General features: G+C 33.7%; 1 protein-coding gene across 8 annotated transcripts in view; it reads left to right on the forward strand.

The window, feature by feature from the left end:
* The window catches only part of DIAPH2 (diaphanous related formin 2), a 961,567-nt gene that overhangs the window by 482,329 nt on the left and 459,141 nt on the right, over positions 1–20,097 (forward strand). For all 8 annotated transcript variants that reach the window (XM_054508614.2, XM_045880234.3, XM_054508619.2 and 5 more), the window contains one exon: positions 10,141–10,242. In XM_054508614.2, coding sequence (XP_054364589.1) covers positions 10,141–10,242 — 102 coding nt within the window. The remainder of the gene's footprint in view (positions 1–10,140; positions 10,243–20,097) is intronic.

Raw genomic sequence — 20,097 nt, forward strand, 5'->3', positions numbered from 1 at the left:
ATGTCCAGTGCATTATGAATGCTTCATATTGGCTTTATACTTTTATGCTTATTTTGGATGCAGGTGTCTATAACCTGTTCTTACATGAAAACACAGAAGTAGGGGCCCCTGGGGGGCTCAGTCGGTTAAGCTTCTGCCTTCGGCTCAGGTCATGATCCCAAGATCCTGGAATTGAGCCCTGCTTTAGGCTCCCTGCTCAGTGGAGAGCCTGCTTCTCCCTCTCCCTCTGCTGCTCCCACTGCTTGTGCTCTCTCTCTTTCTCTCTCAGATAAATAAATAAAATCTTAAAAAAACCCAGAGACATAAATACTTAAGGATAGTCAATCATGTATGACAGTTTCTAGTATAAATCTCTTCAACTAATTGAAATGACTTTCTGGTACTATGGTCTCAGAAATAGAAGCAACCTCGTGTTTGCGTGTTATTGTTTTCCTAGATAGTGGTGTTTTTACATTTGGATCTGCAGAGGTATGGTAGCATTCTGATATTTCATGTTTTCTTTAACTATATGCATATTCTGTTAGTGTGCTAATTTTCACAGTATACATAGAATTGCATCATTTCATTTGACCAAACAAAAATCAAGGGAGAGAAACACTGACTTTGTGAAGTGAAATGATTGGGTATAGATGAATAAACACCCCTGTAGAGTTGGCTGAAATTTCCAGGTATTTTTTTTGGCGTAGTCTACATCAAGTGCATTGCAATACTCTCATTTCATGATCTGTAAGCTGTCAGCACTCTTCAGACTCCCTAGATAGTTGTATTGACTGTTGGAGTAATATTCAGCTTTGGAAACATCTATATATAGTATTTAATAATAATGCATCCTTGCGTTTGTGGCAGTTTGTCATGGACATTTTAAGGTGATATCTAATGAAAGCAGAGTGTAGCATAAACAGGATATTGTATACCTGTTACCTGTTTTAACAGATATGAATCTATTCTATTATGTATCTGAGAATATCAGTTTGCCCACTTATATGAGAAGATATTTTATATTTTATTTGAAATGTGTTAATTTAAAATACATATAGGTTATATAATATGTAGAAGAATATTAATCACATGGATAGTCTGTGTTATATTTAGGATGAACATATTACAGCTAGACCTGGGCATACACTCCTCATATTTTATTCAATATTCATAGTCATTCATTCTGTATATTCTATATTTTTAATTCTAAAAATCACCTTCTAGGTTTAATATGATTTCTGATTTTTATTTTTAGTACAAAGAGGGAGATAAATGAAATAGAAGATAATCAACATCAAAGGAATAGTGTTAGTAATTATCTTCCAGATTAAGTGTAAATCATATACATTATTTTAGGAAACAATGCATTTTCTCAACAAATAGGATCGTGATATTAGCAGGGGTTGAATTTTTTGTGTACAAAGTAGTCACAGTTTTTCTTGTTATTATTATAGAAGTTGTAAATATATCTGTGATCTCCATCAACCTACTACAGAGCTAGAATACTTTGACACATTTAATTGAGCTTAAGTTAGGAAATGTTTGAATACCATGTGGTTTCTGTGTGTGTATTTTTGGCTGTAGAATATAAAAGGATTGAACTCCGAAGAGATTTTGCTGGTTAAGAGTTGTCAGAACTTGTGACTGAGGGGTAAGCCAGTTTGAAAGCTTAGAAGATGGAGAGAATGCCAGTTCTTGCTGGCAGAATGGGGCTGTTAGGAGATGCTGATAAGAGGTAAGAATCAGTAAGAAGCTGATAAGATAAGAGGTAAGAATAAGAGTGCAGATGAATTCTCCTTTAGATTTGTTCAGTTTGAGTTAATGTTAGGATATCTAGGTGGGACTATCAAAAACAAGGAACTTGAAGCTGGCTACCCATGGTGAGAGCTGGAGCTGTTGATTTGGCATTATTAACACTGAGGTAATGTTGATCCTGGGAGGGTCCGTGAGCTTTCTAGAGGACTGGAGAAAAGTTTCCTTACATGGGACAAGTTGATTAAATAGGTAGGAAACCTGTCAAAGCCTGCCTCTTTGGAAGACGCAATTGTTATACTCCAGGGTCAGGAATTTTCTCATCAAGGGTTCAATGCTTGTGTGTCCTTTTATCAACTAATATTATTTTTTTTAAAGGGTGGCTCCGTGGAGAAGGCTAGAAAAGCTCCCCCTGAATGCTTTAGGCCAGTTAATCAGCATTTTAATATACTTTAGTTGGCTTTTTGAGTCTATTATAGGAGTTATAGAAATGTTAGTAATCAAATCAAAAGGAGAGAAATATATTTTGAATAAAATGCAATACAAATTATCATCAGTCATATGTTGATTATGGTTCCACTGTGTAGTTAGGAGTATATATGGCTCTTTTGAACCTGTAATCTTCATGAGGGCAGAATCTCTAGTGGTTAACATGGTGGCAATCCCATATTTGGCAGCCAGTATATATTAGCTGCATGGATGAAAGAAACACAAAATAAGTATAGAACCAGGCCCAGCGTCAATGTGTATGCCATTTAACCCAAAGAATAAGAGCGCATAAATGTGATTTAAGAGTATGAAATATACACACATAATTTGAGATATGCCATAAGAAAGTATTGAAAAACATAATGAAGTAGAATGGTCAAGGGACTGAGTTTTTTAACTAGATAAAATGGGAGAGGGTTGTATTGAGATCACAGAGATTTATTCAGGACTTTGGGGAAACATTTCTGGTCTGGATTTAAAAAAGGAAATAAAGTATTTGTAAACATAAGTTAAAATAATTCTGTTTTGTATACATATATATGTATCTCCTATATAATTCTATATGAAATATAAATATGTATATGTCTATCCATACACACACTGTAATAATATATTTTTAAAGGAATAAATAATAAATTTAAAAAAAGAAATATTGGCCTCAATTCATTTATGTGGCGAATGATAGACTTAATTACAGTGAACCTAACCCTACTCTTCTACTAAAATGACTTAATGAGATATAAGATAAAAAAGAAAGGTTATGTTTTGGCAAGAAGGAAAGGGCATTATGGTTCAATACTTTCACTTAACTAACCTTTAAGTGTGCAGTTAACATTTAAAGGAAATAAAGTTTTGAAAGTATTATAGAGTAATTGTAAAAATGTAAAAAGTAGTTAAAAGCCCATAGTCTGTTAGGAGAAATTTCTTTAGATAACAGTGACAATCATCAGAAAGTAGATTTGTGATATGTAAAAGAAGAAAAATCTGCTCATTTAGTGACATAGTTACTGCTTTCCCCTTTGTTGTTTTCTTTGTAAACTTCCGCTCATTGGCATTTTCTAGGATGAAACTTTCGTATTGGCTGAGAATCGATCTTTTAAACACAAATCTTGAAGTATTTGAAAGAAGATGCTCAGTACTAAACAGGAGGAGTGGGAGGGAAAAATGGAAGGGATGCAACTTTATAAGATATTTGCCTATCACCTCACAATTTGTCAGAATCTAAATTGCATTTTAAAATTTATAGTATCTAGCTCCTATTATGAACAGCTTTTCACTTACAGAGTGTGTCAGAACTCACCTTTGCAATTTATTTAGAGAATATAAGTAGTGATAGTATCACTAAGCTACCAAAAGTCAAAAGCTGTATTAAATTTTTTAAGTTTAAAATACTTGTCCAGTCTTATCAGTTCACCTGTATTTTTCTTTTATTCCTAGTTACTATTGCAGGACCGCAACTCTTTCCAAAAGCCCCTACATTAGATCTTTTTAGGGGTCTCCAAAAATATCTTATGCATCCCATGAACTAAATTTGTCAGCTACCATGTGGCAGTTGTGGGTAATTTTACTCATTTCCTGTTTTGAAGCTTCTCCTAAGGATGACTGTATATGGGGAGAGGGGAGGAGTTTTCCCATGGGCCACAGCTATTGTGTACTGAAGCCCTCTGTGTGCGAAGGGTATGCAGTGTTCTATGCAAAATACAGAAACATACGTTTCTTCCTTTCTCTCCTTTTAGAGGTGTACCAAAGTGTGCTCATCACACAGCTCCCCTTTCCACAGCACTCAGACATTTGACTGTGTTGGGGGTGGGCAGGCTGAGCCTGGTGATACAACCAAGAAACACATCTGCTGCACTCAGAATCACTCCAGTCCTTTTGAAAATACAGGCTTTCTTCCTGCATTTTTTTTTAAAGATTTTATTTATTCATTTGAGACAGAGAGAGAGAGTACATGAGCACGGAGAGAGGCAGAGGGAGAGGGAGAAGCAGGCTCCCCGCTGAGTCAGGAGCCTGATGTGGGACCCGATCCCAGGACCCCGGGACCATGACCTGAGCAGAAGGCAGACCCTCAACCATTTGAGCCACCCAGGTGCTCCCATCTTCCTGCATTTTAAAATGCAGGTTGGCTTTCTTATTGCATGATACACTTCAATTAGGCAGGAAATTTCTCTCCCAGGAGGCCCCTTAGTCTACCATACACATGGAATTCCAGGTGATTCCGCAGACTGTCCACTTTAGTCTCAAACCATGCCTTGAACTTGTATTTTTTTTTTTTTTCATTTTCTCTCTTGACATGCTTTTGATGAGTAAGTGAAAGAGAGTGGAGGCAAATGAGTACTGGTTTGTCTCTCTTTTGTCATCTTATCTTCCTGCCTCTTCTATTCAGGAATTTATGGGCATGAAAACATATTAATGTTCAATCTTATAATACATCTTTGTGTATAAAGTTTAGTGTGTATGTAAAAAAAAAAATCAGGTATCTTTAGGGATTGACTGTGATAGCCACTTGCAACATGGGATTCTAACAAGCTGATTCATTAAGCAATAAGTAGTATAATAGTAGTCTGCGTTTGTTACACCGAGAGAGAGTGAGTTTTATTACAAATCTTACTTGTAAATAGAACCTACTAATCACTGGCAGTTATGTAAGTTTGTAACACAGCCATAAAATGGTATCCAGAATCAGAATACAGCTAAGTCTGCTGAATGTGTTAAATATTTCATATAGCTGAAGAGAAGAAGAAACGGTATGTCACCTACTATGGAGCCTGCATTCTGAAGATGAGTTATCAGGTTACCTATAGCTAGAAGAGAAACAAAATAACAGTGTTTCACATTCTGAGCTGAAATTTTATTTTAGTCCTGATTCATACTATTGTACTTATTTTCACAGTTAAAATTGAGATGAAAAGTTTGAAATATGCAGAATTGATATTTTTTAATAATTTTAATACCGTTCTTAATCTTTCTAGTTTAGTTGCCTTGTAGTCACAATTATTGAAGTACCCAAACTGATTCGTTGTTTTTCATAACATACTTTACCAAAAATCCCATTAACAGAAAAATTTTTAAAAAACAATTGAGTAATTTACATGTATTGAAAATTGTTCTGGAGAAATGGAAATAATAAATTGGTATTTACTTGCCTTTTCATTTTATAAAAGAAGATTATATTAATGAGGCAAAATAATGGATGTTCTTAATTTCATTTGGTTATATGTACATGTTGTTATATCAATATTCATATTTCTTTTAAGTGAAAGGGCATGATATATTTTAAATTTAGTTTCATCAGTTACACAATGGATGCCATTGCAGGCCTAGAGTTTAATGGAAATGCAAAATTAACTGGAAGGAGGGAAAATATAAGCAGAGAGAACAAAAGATAACTTGTACAGTTGTACAGAACATGATGCAGTAATTTCCCATGGGACTTATGCTATATGTTGCCTACTGTATCTTTTAATGTGTACTTGTTTTTATTAAGGGATATTGGCCTGAGGTAGTAGTTGTCTTGTGTCTTAGACCAGTTTTGATATCAAGGTAATGATGGCTTCGTAGAATGAGTTAGGAAGTGTTCCCTTCTCTTAATTTTTTTGGAAGAGTTTGAAAAGGAATGGTGTTAATTTTTATTTAAATATTTGATGGAATTCATCAGTGAATCTCTCAGGTCCTGGGCTTTTCTTTGTTGCGAGGTTTTTGGTTACTTACACAATCTCCTTACTTGTTATAGGTCTACTCAGATTTTCTTTTTTTTCCCCCTGGACTCAGTTTTTGTAGTTTGTGTGTTTCTAGGAATTTGTCAATTTCTTCTAGGTTATCCAATTTGCTAGTGTACAATTATTCATAGTATCCTCTTATAATCTTTTTTTAATTTCTACAAAATCAGTAATAATGTCCCAACTATCATTTCTGATTTTAGTTATTAGAGTCTTCTTTTTGTTGTAGCTAAAGATTTGTCAATTTTGGAATCAACTTCCAGTATCATTGATTTTACTCTATTGGTTTTCCAGTTCTCTAATTAATTAATTACATTTTACCTCTGTTCTAATTTGTAGATTTCCTTCTTGCTTTGGTTTAAGTATGATTTTCCTCTAGCTCTTTAAGATATACAATTAGGTTATTGATTTGAAACCTTTCTTCTTTTTTAATGTAGATGTTTATTGCTTTAATTTTCTTCTTAGCACTGCTTTTGCTGAATTCCGTAAGTTTTAGCATGTTGTGTTTTCATTTTCATTCATATCAAGGTATTTTCTTTTTATTTATTTATTTATTTATTTATTTATTTATTTATTTATTTATTTTTTTTTTTTATTATATCAAGGTATATTCTAATTTCCCCTGTAATTTCTTCTATGACTCATTGCTTTTTAAAGAGTGTGTTATTTCTGAATATTTGTGAATTTTCTCCTTTTCCTTTGTTATTTATTTCTAGTGACATTTCCATTGTGATCACAAATGATATTTTGCATGATTTCAGTCAGTTAAAATTTATTAGGGGTTGTTTTTTGGTCTAATATGTGATATATCTTGGAGAATGTTCCATGTGCACTTAAGAATGTACATTCTGCTGTTGTTAGGAAGAATGTTTTGTATAAATATATTCGGGGTAATCAGATTATAGTGATGTCCAAATTCTCTATTTTCTTGTTATTCTTCCATTTTCTTATTCTATCCATTATTGAAAGTGGAGTATTAAATACTCCACCTATTGGGGCGCCTGGGTGGCTTAGATGGTTAAGTGTCCGACTGTTCGTTTTGGCTCAGGACATGATCTCTCAGGGTTGTGTGATCAAGCCCTGCATCAGGCTCTACACTCAGTGCAGAGTCTGCTTGTCCCTCTCCCTCTGCTATGCCTCTCCCTTTCTCTGTCTCTCTCGCAGATAAATAAATAAAATCTTAAAAAAATACTCCACCTATTATTTTATTTTTTAAGTTTATTTATTTAAGTAATCTCTACACCCCACATGGGACTTGAACTCACAACCCCAAGATCAAGAGTCACATGCTCTTCTGACTGAGCCAGCCATGGGCCCTTCCACCTATTATTTTAGAACTGCCTTTTCCTCTCTTAAATTCTGTCAATTTTTATTTCATATATTTTTGAGCTCTGCTTTCAGTTGGGCATTTGCTTATAATTATATCTTCCTGATGGCAGTGAAAATTTTATCAATATAGAATATCCTTCTTTGTCTCTTGTTACTTTTTTTATTTCAAGTTTATTTTGTCTAACAATAATATAGCCACCACAGTTTGTTTTTGTGTATGTGTGTGTATATGTGGTTACTATTTACATGGAATATGTTTTTCCATTCTTTTGCTTTCAACCTCTTTGCATCTTTTTATCTAAAGCTGAGTCTTATGTAGACTGGGTATAGATAAATATGTTTGTTTTTAAATCCAATCTTCCAAGCTCTTTCTTTTAATTGGAGATTTTAATTTATATACATTTAAAGTAATTATTCCTAAAGAAGGGCTTAGTTCTTCCAGTTAGCTGTTTTCTGTATCTCTTACATGTTTTTGTTCCTTAATTTCTCTATTACCATTTTTATATTTGATTTGTTTTTGGTAGCCTACTATTTTGATTCCCATCTTTATTTCTGTGTTTTCAGTTATTTTCTTATTAGTTTCTTTAGGGATTATAATTAATATCTTAAACTTATAACAACCCATTTTTAATAATACAAACTTAGTTTTCATAACATCCACTCTTCCTATACATATTTGTCCTTTTTATATTATTTTTGTCACAGACTGCATCATTGCACATTGTATGATCATTAACATAGATTTTTAATTATTGTGTTACTCATTTGCCTTGTAAATCATAGAAAAAAAGTTATAAACCAAAAGTACAATAACATCGGGTTTTATATTTATCTATGTAATTCCCTTTATAATTGTTCATTATTTCTTATGTCTTTGAATTACTGTTTAGTGTCCTTTTATTTCTGTCTGTAGGACCTCTTAGTATTTCTTACAGAACAGGTTTGCTAGCAGTAAATTATATTTGTTGTTGTTGTTGTTAATTTGGGAATATCTACTTTCTCCATCATTGTTTAAAGGAGGTTAGTTTGGTGGATACAGAATTCTTGGTTCAGAGGTTTTTTTTTTTTTTTTTTTTTTTTAATTTCAGAACTTTAAATATGTTATCCCACTACCTTTTTGCTTACATTGGAGAAATCAGATATCAGTCTTACTGTGGATCCCTTAAATGTGACAATTCACTTCCTCTTGCTGTTTTAAAATCACTCCCTTTCTTGGCAATTTGATTCAGTGTATCTCAGTGTGGACTTCTTTCAGGTCCTGCTCAGAACTGATGTATTTGTTCATAGTTTCCTTTAGCTCATTGAACATATTTAAGATAGTTGATTTAGTGTTTTTGACTAATTCCAAAATCTGAGTTTATTCAGGGATAGTTTCTGTCATATTCTTTTTTTTTTTTTTTCCTGTGTAGCTTATGCCTTCCTGTTTTTTTGTTTGTTTGTTTGGGGTTTTTTGTTGTTTTGTTTTGTTTTTTGCAGGCCTTGTGATTTTTTGTTGTTTTTGAGAACTGGACATTTGAGTCTATTTTAACTCTGGAATTTGGATTTTTCTACTCCTCACTGACTGCTGATTTTTGTTTGCTGAGAGCTGTAGCTATTTGTTTGTAATTTTTCCCAACAGTTGTTGCAAGCTGTATTTTCCTTGTGTATGGTTACTGGATTTAGGGTTTTATTATCTCTGTTGTCAGCCAGTAATCTGACAAAGATTTCCTTAAATGTCTGGTTCCAAAAAGCAGGGGGAGGTGTTTCTGTCTATTTAAGTCTTCTGATAGATGCCATCTTGGGAAGCTACTGCAACCTAAGAGGGTTGAAACCAAGGCAAGCACTGTACCGGCCCTTCAGGAAACCAAAATGCACGTCCTCAAATTTCAAATAACATGAGTCCCACTGCCCACCCTGGCATCCGCCAGCACCTCTTCACAGTGGTGCTGAGGAATGGGGTTTGATACCCATTTTGTGCATGTTGTTCTCTTACCAGAGAGCAGCAGTGTCTCCCTTCAACAAGCACTTCCTTTGTTGTAAGTATCCCATTAGGTTTCAGTGTTTTGAAGTAGTTTATTTACTCTTTCTAGCTCAGTGATTACTTTCGTGGTGGGACCAATCCCTGGAATGTACTTTTCTGCCATTTTGTGTCAACCTTACTTTTTTAAATCTCTTTTTCCTGCTTTTCTTCCTTTGATATGTCTTTTGAAATCCCATACATGTCCCCAAGATGTTGGTTGCATGCTAATGTAATGATAATTAAAACTGTATCATAGTCCAAGATAAACTAGGTTGAGAAGAATTAATCAATTTTGATTCTATTCAGCATCAAACTTGAACATGTATCAGACTTCATTACTTTCGCTTGGTTCTCCATTAGAGTGGGAATGCATTGTGTACATTAAATACATTGTAATTAATGGGAGATTTTTTGCAGGCTTTGTGTGGTTTATAGATTAAAGATTATTCCAAATTTTGCCAATTATGAAGACTAGAGTTGACTTTTATTATTATTATTACATATAATTTAATTCTATGTTTTCCAAATGAATTGACTTCCTGATAGAAAATAAAGCTTAAAAATTATGCTATATAAGTTTAAGGCCCAGAAAGTTAGTAATTTTTCAGTGTCATTTACTTCCATATGATCTTTTTATTTATCATTTATGTACCGCAGTGCATGGAAAGCAAATGCATTTGTACATTTATTCACATTAAATTGTAGTTCATTTTTTGGTTATTTATTTGGGAGAGAAGGGGAGTATACACTAGTGGTATAACAGAATCGCAATCAGAAATTTCTACCCTAGATAATCACTTTTAGAGTTGTTAATGCAGGGTTAATAGTCCTAATAATAAAATATTAAACTTTTATACTTTTATTTCTTTTTAGAACCTTGTAAAACATCTTCCTGAGCAGAAAGTACTCAGTGAATTAGCACAGCTGAGGAATGAATATGATGACCTCTGTGAGCCTGAGCAATTTGGAGTTGTGGTATGTATCTAGCATAAGGGCCCACAAACTCAACTGTGATGTAATTGTCAGAAACAGTGAAAAGGACATTTCAATTGTTGATTTTTTCAAACTGCGTATCTACATAATTTTTTTTCAAACTGCATATCTACATAATTAATTATAACATTGTCAGGAAAAAAAACCTTATTATTTGTAATTGTTTTGAAAAATAAAGAAATTTAGATTTATATTCTATAGAATACCTCAGGGTATCTCATGGCATCTCCTCCATACTAGTGCAGATATTTAATTCTATTAATATATGAAAAGTAGTATGTATTATTGTATTGGCTATTTTTTCTTTTATTTTGATCTTGCTGTTAGAATTTGCCCCCTCCCCAATTTAGGCTAAATAAAAGAGTAGGAACTAGATAAATAGCAATATTTTAAAAAACTTTTTTGTTATATACATATTGTGTCAGAGAAAGCACAAGAATTTTTAGATTTCCTATAGAGTGTCATTAATTAATTGAAAACTTTAAATACACTGTTTCATTGTTTCATAAATGCATATCATACTTTAGTATGATTAAATCGTTATTGGAATGAGTTATGTTTCCTCATCCCCTCTTCATTTTAAGGGGTAAAAAAGATGACTAGATATAAATTATGTATTAAAGAATATAGTTATATGTTTTAGGCATTCCTCAAAACTGCTATTGAAATAATGGACAAAAAATGGGAAAGAAGGGATGGTGATTTATTTAATTTCTTGGAGGAAAAAAAACCTGTTTTTAACTTAGGTATTCAATACAAGTTTGTTCAGTGTATGGATGAGCAGCTGTACTATGGCTGCTAACTTTACCCTGGCTCCCTAAGAATTTCACATCTGAATACGAAGACTCAAAATTAACATCAGAACTAGTAGTCAAATACTGTGTTTCGTTCAAATATTTTATTACCTTTTCAATAGTAATATATTTTAATTTATCTGATTTGGTACATTGCAATTTAAAAATCTTGTTTAAAATGGAAATGTAATAGATGGGACAGAGAACATTCCTTTTGAATATGTGCAATAGCTGCTTGCCCATATTCAGAGCTTATTAATACTCAGATATGGCAATGCATATACTGATATGGGAAGGTTCTGTCAAATCCTTGAAAAGAAAATCAGGAATGTATATTTGGGATGAGGTAGAGCTAATGTAAAGGTACCTGAGGAAGATATTTTTTTCTTTTTGGAATTAGGCAAATTATTCAGTTGAATTGGCTAGATATTATATATTAAATAGTGGTGTTTTAGTGCAATATTAAATAATAAAATTTTCTAGACCAAAGTCCTCATTTGAAACCTAAGCTGCTTGAATTCATACCATAATTGAAGCAAGGCTGTATACTATCTGAGAATTCAGCTGTGTCATGATGGTTATGAGTTTTACAGTAGGTACACTACACAGTTTCTCTGAAGTCATTTTTTTTTCTGAATGCAGTTTATCTTGGAAGATGTATTAGTTTGCCAAGCAAATCCTTCAAGAGGAATATCCTTGGTGCCACAGTGAGGAAATGAAGTTTGGGGACATAAAAAGCAATATACCTTCCGAACTAAAAGCAAAACAGAAAATGGAAGAGATTTCTTGTTTATGCACATAACCATAAATAATTCTGGGGCTGTGAATATGAAGTCACCTGGTCCTCTTATTTAACTCTCCCCATCCTTAGTTACATGTCTGTAGGGAAAAAAGTCAAGGACATTACAAAGTAGTTTGTGCTATGTAAATCACCCAAGGTAGTATCCATCAGGATTTGCCAAATAAAGTTTAGATAATCTCATATCTAGGAAAATATTTTGGAAATAATAATAGGCCCTAGTCTTTTAAGTACCTGCTATTTGTGTTGCCATTATTATTTATAGAGAAAATGTATTAGGGTGCTTAGAATAATATCTTATATACAATAGATAATAAATTCTATTGAATTGAATTATAAGGCAATTATTAAACCCAAGTGTGAGCCTGAGATTAAACATAGCATATTTTAGATCTGTAAAGTAAAAATTATATTAAAACATATTTCTCTAGGTCAGTGCTAAAATTAAATTAATTTCAGTGTGAATACATTCAAGGACTTTTTAATCCTCAAAATCTATCAACAGTCTATATTTCAGAACATTTCAGAAATGTGTAGAATCATCTGCAGTAATGAGAGAGGCTCCAAACTGGCTGTCTCGCTTCTGCTAATTCCCCCCTCAATACAATTAGTGTAGTCTACTTAAAATCTATATCCAACGTGTGATTTCTATATTGAAAACCTTCAGTGTCTCCTGGAATTTATAGAATAAAACCTGAGCTCCTTAGTATACTCATTGTGCCTCTAACTCTGTGGCTTTTTATCTCTCTGTTCTCTTTGGTGAACCGAGTGAATTGGTATCTTTATGACATTTTAGCTTTTACCTCAGCGGGACTCTCTTTGCCATTTCAGCAGTTATTTTACTTGTTCCTCTTCAGCAGCCTTTCGTTTTCCATAGCAGCTATATTGTCTCTTACCTGCTCTTCTCAAGTCTTCTCTCCCTCCCCTCCCCATTCTTTTCACTTAATACCAACAGTGTAATCTCTTACTCACCAGAGAAAAAGGAAAGCACTTAGGCTTTTAGAACCTCCAGTATCTCTTCTACCTACAAGACTATCTCCAGACATACCTTTTATTAACCTATTCTCTGTCAAATCTCAGGAAAAGGGATACCTTATTATTATGACTAATATTATTGTTGTTGGTATTATTATTTATAGAAACAGAATGTATTAAAGAGTTACTGTATTTGATACCATGTTAAGCATTTTTACATGCACCATCTTACATATTCTTCACGACCCTATGAGGTTAGCACTTTTATCAGCTCCGTATTATGAATGAGGAAACCCCGTCTAAGGAAGGCTAGGGACCTTGTCCCAAGGTTCAAAGTAAGTAGTAGATGCAGAATTCAAACCCAGGCAGTCTGACTTCATAGATGGTGTTTTTATTCCTTTTTTTATTTTAAAATTTTATTTTTATTGAAGAATAATTGACATACAGTAGTATATTAGTTTTAGGTTACAAGATAGTGACTTGATATTTATATACTTTACAAAGTGGACACCACAGTAAGTCTAGTTACCATCTGTCACTATACAAAGTTATTACAATATTATTGACTATATTCCCTATGCTGTACATTACATCCCTGTGTCTTATGTATTTTATAACTGGAAGATTGTACCTCTTAATCTCCTTCAGCTGTTTCATTCATCCCTCCACTCCCCTCCCATTTGGCAACTACCAGTTTGTTCTCTATATGTATGAGTCTGTCATTGTTTTGTTTGTTCATTCATTTTTTTTTTTTTTAGAATCCATGTGTAAGTAAAATCATATGGGATTTGCCTTTTTTTTTTACTTATTTCACTTAGTATAATACACTCAAGGTCCATCCATGTTGTTGCAAATGATAGGATTTCAGAGTAATACTATATTACACACACACACACACACACACCATATCACAGCTTCATTCATTTATTGATAGACATTTAGGTTGCTTCCATATCCTGGATATTATAAATAATGCTGTGATGAACATAGGGGTACATATATGTCTTTTCAAATTAGTGTTTTTGTTTTCTTCTAATAGATAAAGAGTGCTTTTAACTGCTATACTGTTCCATTGTGTGTGTGTGTGTGTGTGCGCGCACGTGTGTGTGAGATGCTCTACTACATGCTAATTTACTTATCTCTGTTTGGGGCATTATTATGTCTCTCTTTTTCTAAGATTTTATTTATTTATGAAAGAGAATATGCACTCGCATGTGGGTAGGGGCAGAGGAAGAGAGAGAATCTCAAGCAGGCTCCCCACTGAGCAGGGAGCCAGATGGACAGCTCAGTGACCTGAGCAGACGCCAAGAGTCTGATACTAAACCAACTGAGCCACCCAGATACCCCTGGGCATTATTATCTCTTGCTTATTTTATACTTCTATTATTTTATGCCTCTTCAGTTTGTCATTCTGTACTTTGACTTTCTTTTCAGGAAAAAAAAAAAAACACTTAAGTCACTCACTGCCTAAAACTGAATAAATTGATAGCTGCGTAGATGGATAAATAAAAATCATTTATTGACTCTGAGGTCCCTGATAGCTGCTGCTTTCTATTTCCTACCACCTGTTTTTTCAAAGATCAGTCTTCTTTTGCTTTCTACTTCCTTACCTCTCATACACTATTCAACAAACAATAATTAGAATTCTGCCTTAAGCAGTGCATTGAAAATTATCTAAGAGAGGTCATTATTACTTCCTAATTGCATCTAAAATATACATCAGATCTACTCTTCATCTGTGCCATTACCACCTTAGCCCAAGCCAACATCATCATTCTCTTTAACAATTATGATCTACTTGTAGCTTGTTTTCCCCACTCCTGCAAAAGCCTTTCTCCAAGTCAGTCTTAGCACAGCCCTCAAATGTGGCATTTCTGAGTTCATTTGTGTTGCATCATACATTTATCTGCTTAAAGCATCAGTGCTCTTGTATGGCACTAAGGCTGCAATATAAACTCCTCACCAGAATTTACCACCTCTCCCACTTCTCTCTCCTGTTGCTTGGCTTCTTGGTTATTATAATTCAACCACATAATATTTTATTTTTCAGTGTTTTGAATTTACCAGGCTTTTTTCCTGCCTCTGGCCCATTACACATGTTGCTGCTTCTTACTGTCACTTGCTGCCTGCCTCTTTCTTGTTAATTCTTCCACTTTTAGCTTAAAGTTCATTTTCCCAGTGATACCTTCACTTGCCTATCAATCAAAATTAAGGCTCTCTATTAAAATCCCACAGAGCACCTTTTTTTTTCTTTTCCTTTCTAGAAATTATCATGGTTCTTAGTTAAATATTTATTTGTGAGGTTGTTTATTGAATGTCTATAAACCCCCACTAGATTGCAACTTCAAGTGCATGCATCATGCTGATTTTATTCACATGGTATAGGCTTAATATATATTTGCTGAATGTATAGCTTGAATGCAAAATCAAGTGGGTTCATTTTAGTCCTGTCTAGTTCTGTATCCATGTGGCACTTGATAACATTGAAGAACTTAGCTTCCTTATTGAAAACTTTTCTTTATGTTCCTTCTCTAACAATAAATACTCTTTCCCAATTTCATTCTTATAACCTCTTCTAGTGCCCTGCAGAGTTTCCATTATTATATAACTTCTTGAATGATAAAAACAAATCTCATCAGTTAGTAATAGGCATATGCCAGAAGTGAGATTATTCTTGCAAGATTCATTAAAATTCTCATCATTAAACAAAAAACAATAAGATTGGCAAATCTTGGGAAAAAATCTAGCTTTGACTTTTTGAAAGAAATAAAATTATCTGAGATAGTGACTGGGCTGCTAAGCTTTCTCTAAACTTTTTGGTTCCTTTTAGCAGCAACATCATTGGACTTGCTTATATTCACATGTAGTAAGTTGAAAAGAAACAAATAAAAAGGGAAAAAAAGAAACAAATAATAAAGCCAGGGACCTTTCCTCTGTCTAGAGGCAGACTACCTGGTAAGAGCGATATGCTAGTTCTCAGACCTTTTATGATCAATATTCCTTTTTTTTTGGTGATAGTCGGGGGGGTGGGTAGGTTGTCTGCATAGCATCCCACTGACTTGTCCTCCAACCCACCTCCCACAGAACTGAATTTGGTATGTCACTGTAATTATGTGCTGTACTTTTACTGGGAAAAAAAAGCACAGATCTTTGAAAACTTTGCCAGTTAGAACCACAGCAGGAGCTTTTAGACTCTTCAGAAAGTGTTTGCAGCTCAGCTGTTCTCAAACCTCAGAGCTATGGAAATTCCCACTTGTCTTGCACTGAGGATGGAGACCCATACTGTGTGTATCTATTAAACTAACACATCTTCTGAGAAAAAGAAGTCAACACTTAGTTCTTTTAGTAATCATTACTTTGTTTTTCTGAGTTCAAAATTACCCATATTTTTCAATTTAAAACATTCTACAGCTATAATCTAACAAAAATGTTTGAGATGCCTTATGCATAAAAACATTTATAATGAAAAGCACAGATTATGTCATATTACTGATAGCACATTTTTTTCTTTTCCTGCACAAATACATGAAGACCCAAGGAGTGGATTTTTGCCTATAGTTGGAAGTATAACTATAAAGTCAGTGTGCTTTTTAATTTTTTTAAAGCCTCATAAGAGCTTATGAGCTCTATTCAAGATAGCTTAACCAGGTGAAAAGGAACATTTTAAAAAGCTTTTTTTCTCTCCGACATCAAAGGCAATTAGTTCAGATGAAAAATTGTAGCTCTTCTGTTCCATTAATATTAAACCATTATTCAGGTTTACATATTCATTGGGAAAATCACATTTTTTTCATATACTTTCATTCAGAGTGTTCAGTGTTTTGATATGTAATGCCTTGATTTTTTCTGTTTTCATTCTTTTTGTAAATATGAATGCTGGCTCTTATATCTAGATGTATATTCATTTTATCTGATGAAAAAGCTGGTTTGATAATTTTGAGATCAAGTAAAAAAAAAAACTCACCATAACTCATTCTCAAATCCATGTATTCATATTTTTGTTCATTTCATTAACTTCTCATAATAGTTCATTTTATAGCAGGATTACTTATTTACATCAGCTTTTACAATAAAATAAAATAAAAACACCTGAAAACTGAACATTCAGATTAGGCCTATGGATATTAATCAGTTTTGCTATTGATTGCTTTTCATTAATTTTAAAAACCAGAAATTAACTCCTTTTCCCCCTGTGTTTATTAGTAATGCCTAATACAACAGCATAGCACAGCCGTCATTTCGATGGCCATTCTCGGTCTCAAACAGTTGTTTTCAGAAGGATTTTTGAAATTCTCTCAAATTCTTAGTGTGATTCTTTTGAGTTTATAGTGCCTTTTGGGGCAGACATTGTTACTATGTTTTATTCCAGACTAAAGACTAGTAGATGTTTGTTGATGCATAACTTCCACATTATCAGTATCTTTGGGGAAAGTATTCTCTATTAGCATGTCATTATTTTTTTTGATAGTGAGTTTTTAAAAAAAAAATTCAATTGAAGTATAGTTGACATACATATTAGTTTCATGTGTACAACAGCATGATTTGACAACTCTATACATTATGCAACACTCTATTTTTCCAAAGCCTCATTTTATAGATTAACTATGGCTCTTATCTCTCCTTTACATCTAATATAGAAACATTTGCCATTCACATAGGTGCACTTGTATTGAATATTTTGTCCAGTCCAGGTCCAGCGTATACTGCAGAAAGTACAGTGATAAGCAGGAGAGATCCTGCCCTTGAGGAGGTTATTGTCTAAAAGACGATAAGAAAATTACTTAATAGAGAATCACAGATTTCTTGTTATATTTCCATACTTCCAGGCAGAGTTTTGCTAAGTCATTGAGTCTGGATTTCACAACTTGTATAGGAAGTTCTGCCTGTTTAACTTAAATCTACCCTTCTTTAATGTGTCTTCATTATCATGACCTTTGTTATAGTCACTGACACAAATTACTCTCTATTTTCAATGTGCAATGGGTCCTAATAGTATTTAACTATTTGGGACAAATATCTTGTAACAAAGTATATTTGTTATAAACATATCTGTTAATTCTAATGAATTCTTAACATTACATTTTAAAGAGACTATAAGATCGATTATGTTTGCATATGATGATATTGAAGGTGTGTTTCTTGTCAGTGCAAAAAGAAAAATAATAGAAATAACCTTAAAAGCAGGTGACACATGGGAGTAGGAGTGACATGTGTCTATCTCCTCCTCCTTCACACATGATTTTTACACCTGTGACTTTTTTTCTCTCTCTCTGGATTCTTATGGTAGTTTGGCAGTAGATCGATATTCACCAGCTGCATAGGTAGTGAAGTGTATAAAATTTAAATTATATAAACAGAAGTCGGTCTAACTCTTTGGGGAAATAACCCACTTGTAGCTGCTCTCACTAAAGCTGTCAGTGTATTTTTTAAAATATAGTACAGATCAGCTAAAGAAATGATAGCTGTTTAATGTAATTGGATAGACAAGTACCTCACAACACAAATAAATCCCCTACATAATACAACACCATGGTCAGCACCCCATGGTACTTCAAGGAATGAATTACAAAACAAAGAATGTCAGTCAACTAAAATGCTGCTGGGGAGCACAACTAAAAACAAACATATATTTCAGTCGAGAGTGTGTTTTATTTAGTTATATCACTTAGGTACACTCAAGTGCCTTTATGAGACATGAGCCTTTTAATAATTGTATCTGTGGCTGGGGAAGTTGCTCAGTGCTTCCTATTATTTCTACGCTTATTCAGTACATTCCCTTATACACCTAGATCCTGTAATGGACATTCAACTCTTATCTATCTGTGTACCTAGTCTGATCGTAAAAATTCACACTTTTGATTGCAGCAAATTCTGTTAGTATGATTAATGCATATTAATTTGTGGCTAAAAAATAGAGTGTTGCATAATGTATATTAATAATGAGATGAATATAGCTTCACCTCCCCCATAGTCTCTTGATTTTACATTAACACATTTTTAATGACAACATTTATAATAGTAAGTATATATTATGTATTAAAACTGGCTGAAAGGAGCACAGCACAATATTTACAGTGTGTTCAGTAGATAATGTGTGCTGTTTTTCACTGAGCTCTGAAAACACATTCCATTAATTGTGGATAAGAGAAACTTTCCCTTAGGTTTGGTAGAACAATCGGGGACCATGGTTTCTTTTTGGGTATTTCTGAGGATGAAGAAAGAGGATAATAACAGTAATAGCTATTGTTTTAGAGTGCTTACATTGTCAGCTACTATGATAGGAGAGTTATACATAGCATCTTATTTAAGTTCTGCTGCAACTTGTGCGGGTTATTTAAGGAATGCATTTTACTAATGGGGAAATTAAGTGTCTAACAAACATTAGGTAACTTGTACTAGGTCATAAACTAGAAAGTAATAGAACTGTAGATTAAGTCCAGGTCTGTGTAATTCAAAATCCCTCTTTCTTCCACTACAACTTGCATTATAAGTCTGGAGAATGCAGAGAATGGTTTCTCTCCCTCTTTGAGGATTAGGGAAAAAATTTCTCTTAAACCTACCCTTCAAAATAGTTATATGGGGCTCTGCACTTGGACTCAGATTGAGCCAGGGCAATATTGTTGGGATGACCCATATGGTAGCAAATTACTTTATGTGGGAGGTAGGATACCCCCGTCTTTACCCATATCAGCCTACTATGATACCTTTTCATACTGTGCATCCTTTCCCTAATCCAGCCCTTTGCTGATTTTGGAGTTCCTATTTGTGTGAATGAATGCATTCACTCATTTTATAATTATTGTTTGAAGTCATCTGTCATATTTATCACCTGCTGTGAGCTAAACTGTGTTCTAGAGGGCAAATGAAAGAAGAAATTTTGCCAGATCCAAGGGCATCTCTGACCCCTTACAGTATATCGCCTCTTCCCCAAATCAGGCTGACTGATGATGGATTAATCTAGTAATAACAGTTCAACAAAGTTAATTCCCTCGCATTTCTGATTTGATAGCTTAGCTTAAGACATTATTTTGGAGACAGTAAAACATCATCAATCACTGTTAATTTTGTTCACTAGATACTCCGGCTGTCCTACTTGGGAAATCTGAAAAATGGTTAGTCAGCTAAGGAGTTCTTTTAGATATTTGAATGTCTAATATATGCAAGATCCTGTGCTAGGTGCTATACAAGGTGCAGTCCCTGACTCTTCTCCCTATGTACTCTCCTCATCAACAACCTTACCTCCCACAGCATCTATTTGGATAACTCCCC

The sequence above is a fragment of the Mirounga angustirostris genome, unplaced genomic scaffold (assembly GCF_029215605.1).
Source record: "Mirounga angustirostris isolate CCGP_5_RB_7025 unplaced genomic scaffold, mMirAng1.0.hap1 SCAF_11, whole genome shotgun sequence".
NCBI classification, from domain to species: domain Eukaryota; kingdom Metazoa; phylum Chordata; class Mammalia; order Carnivora; family Phocidae; genus Mirounga; species Mirounga angustirostris.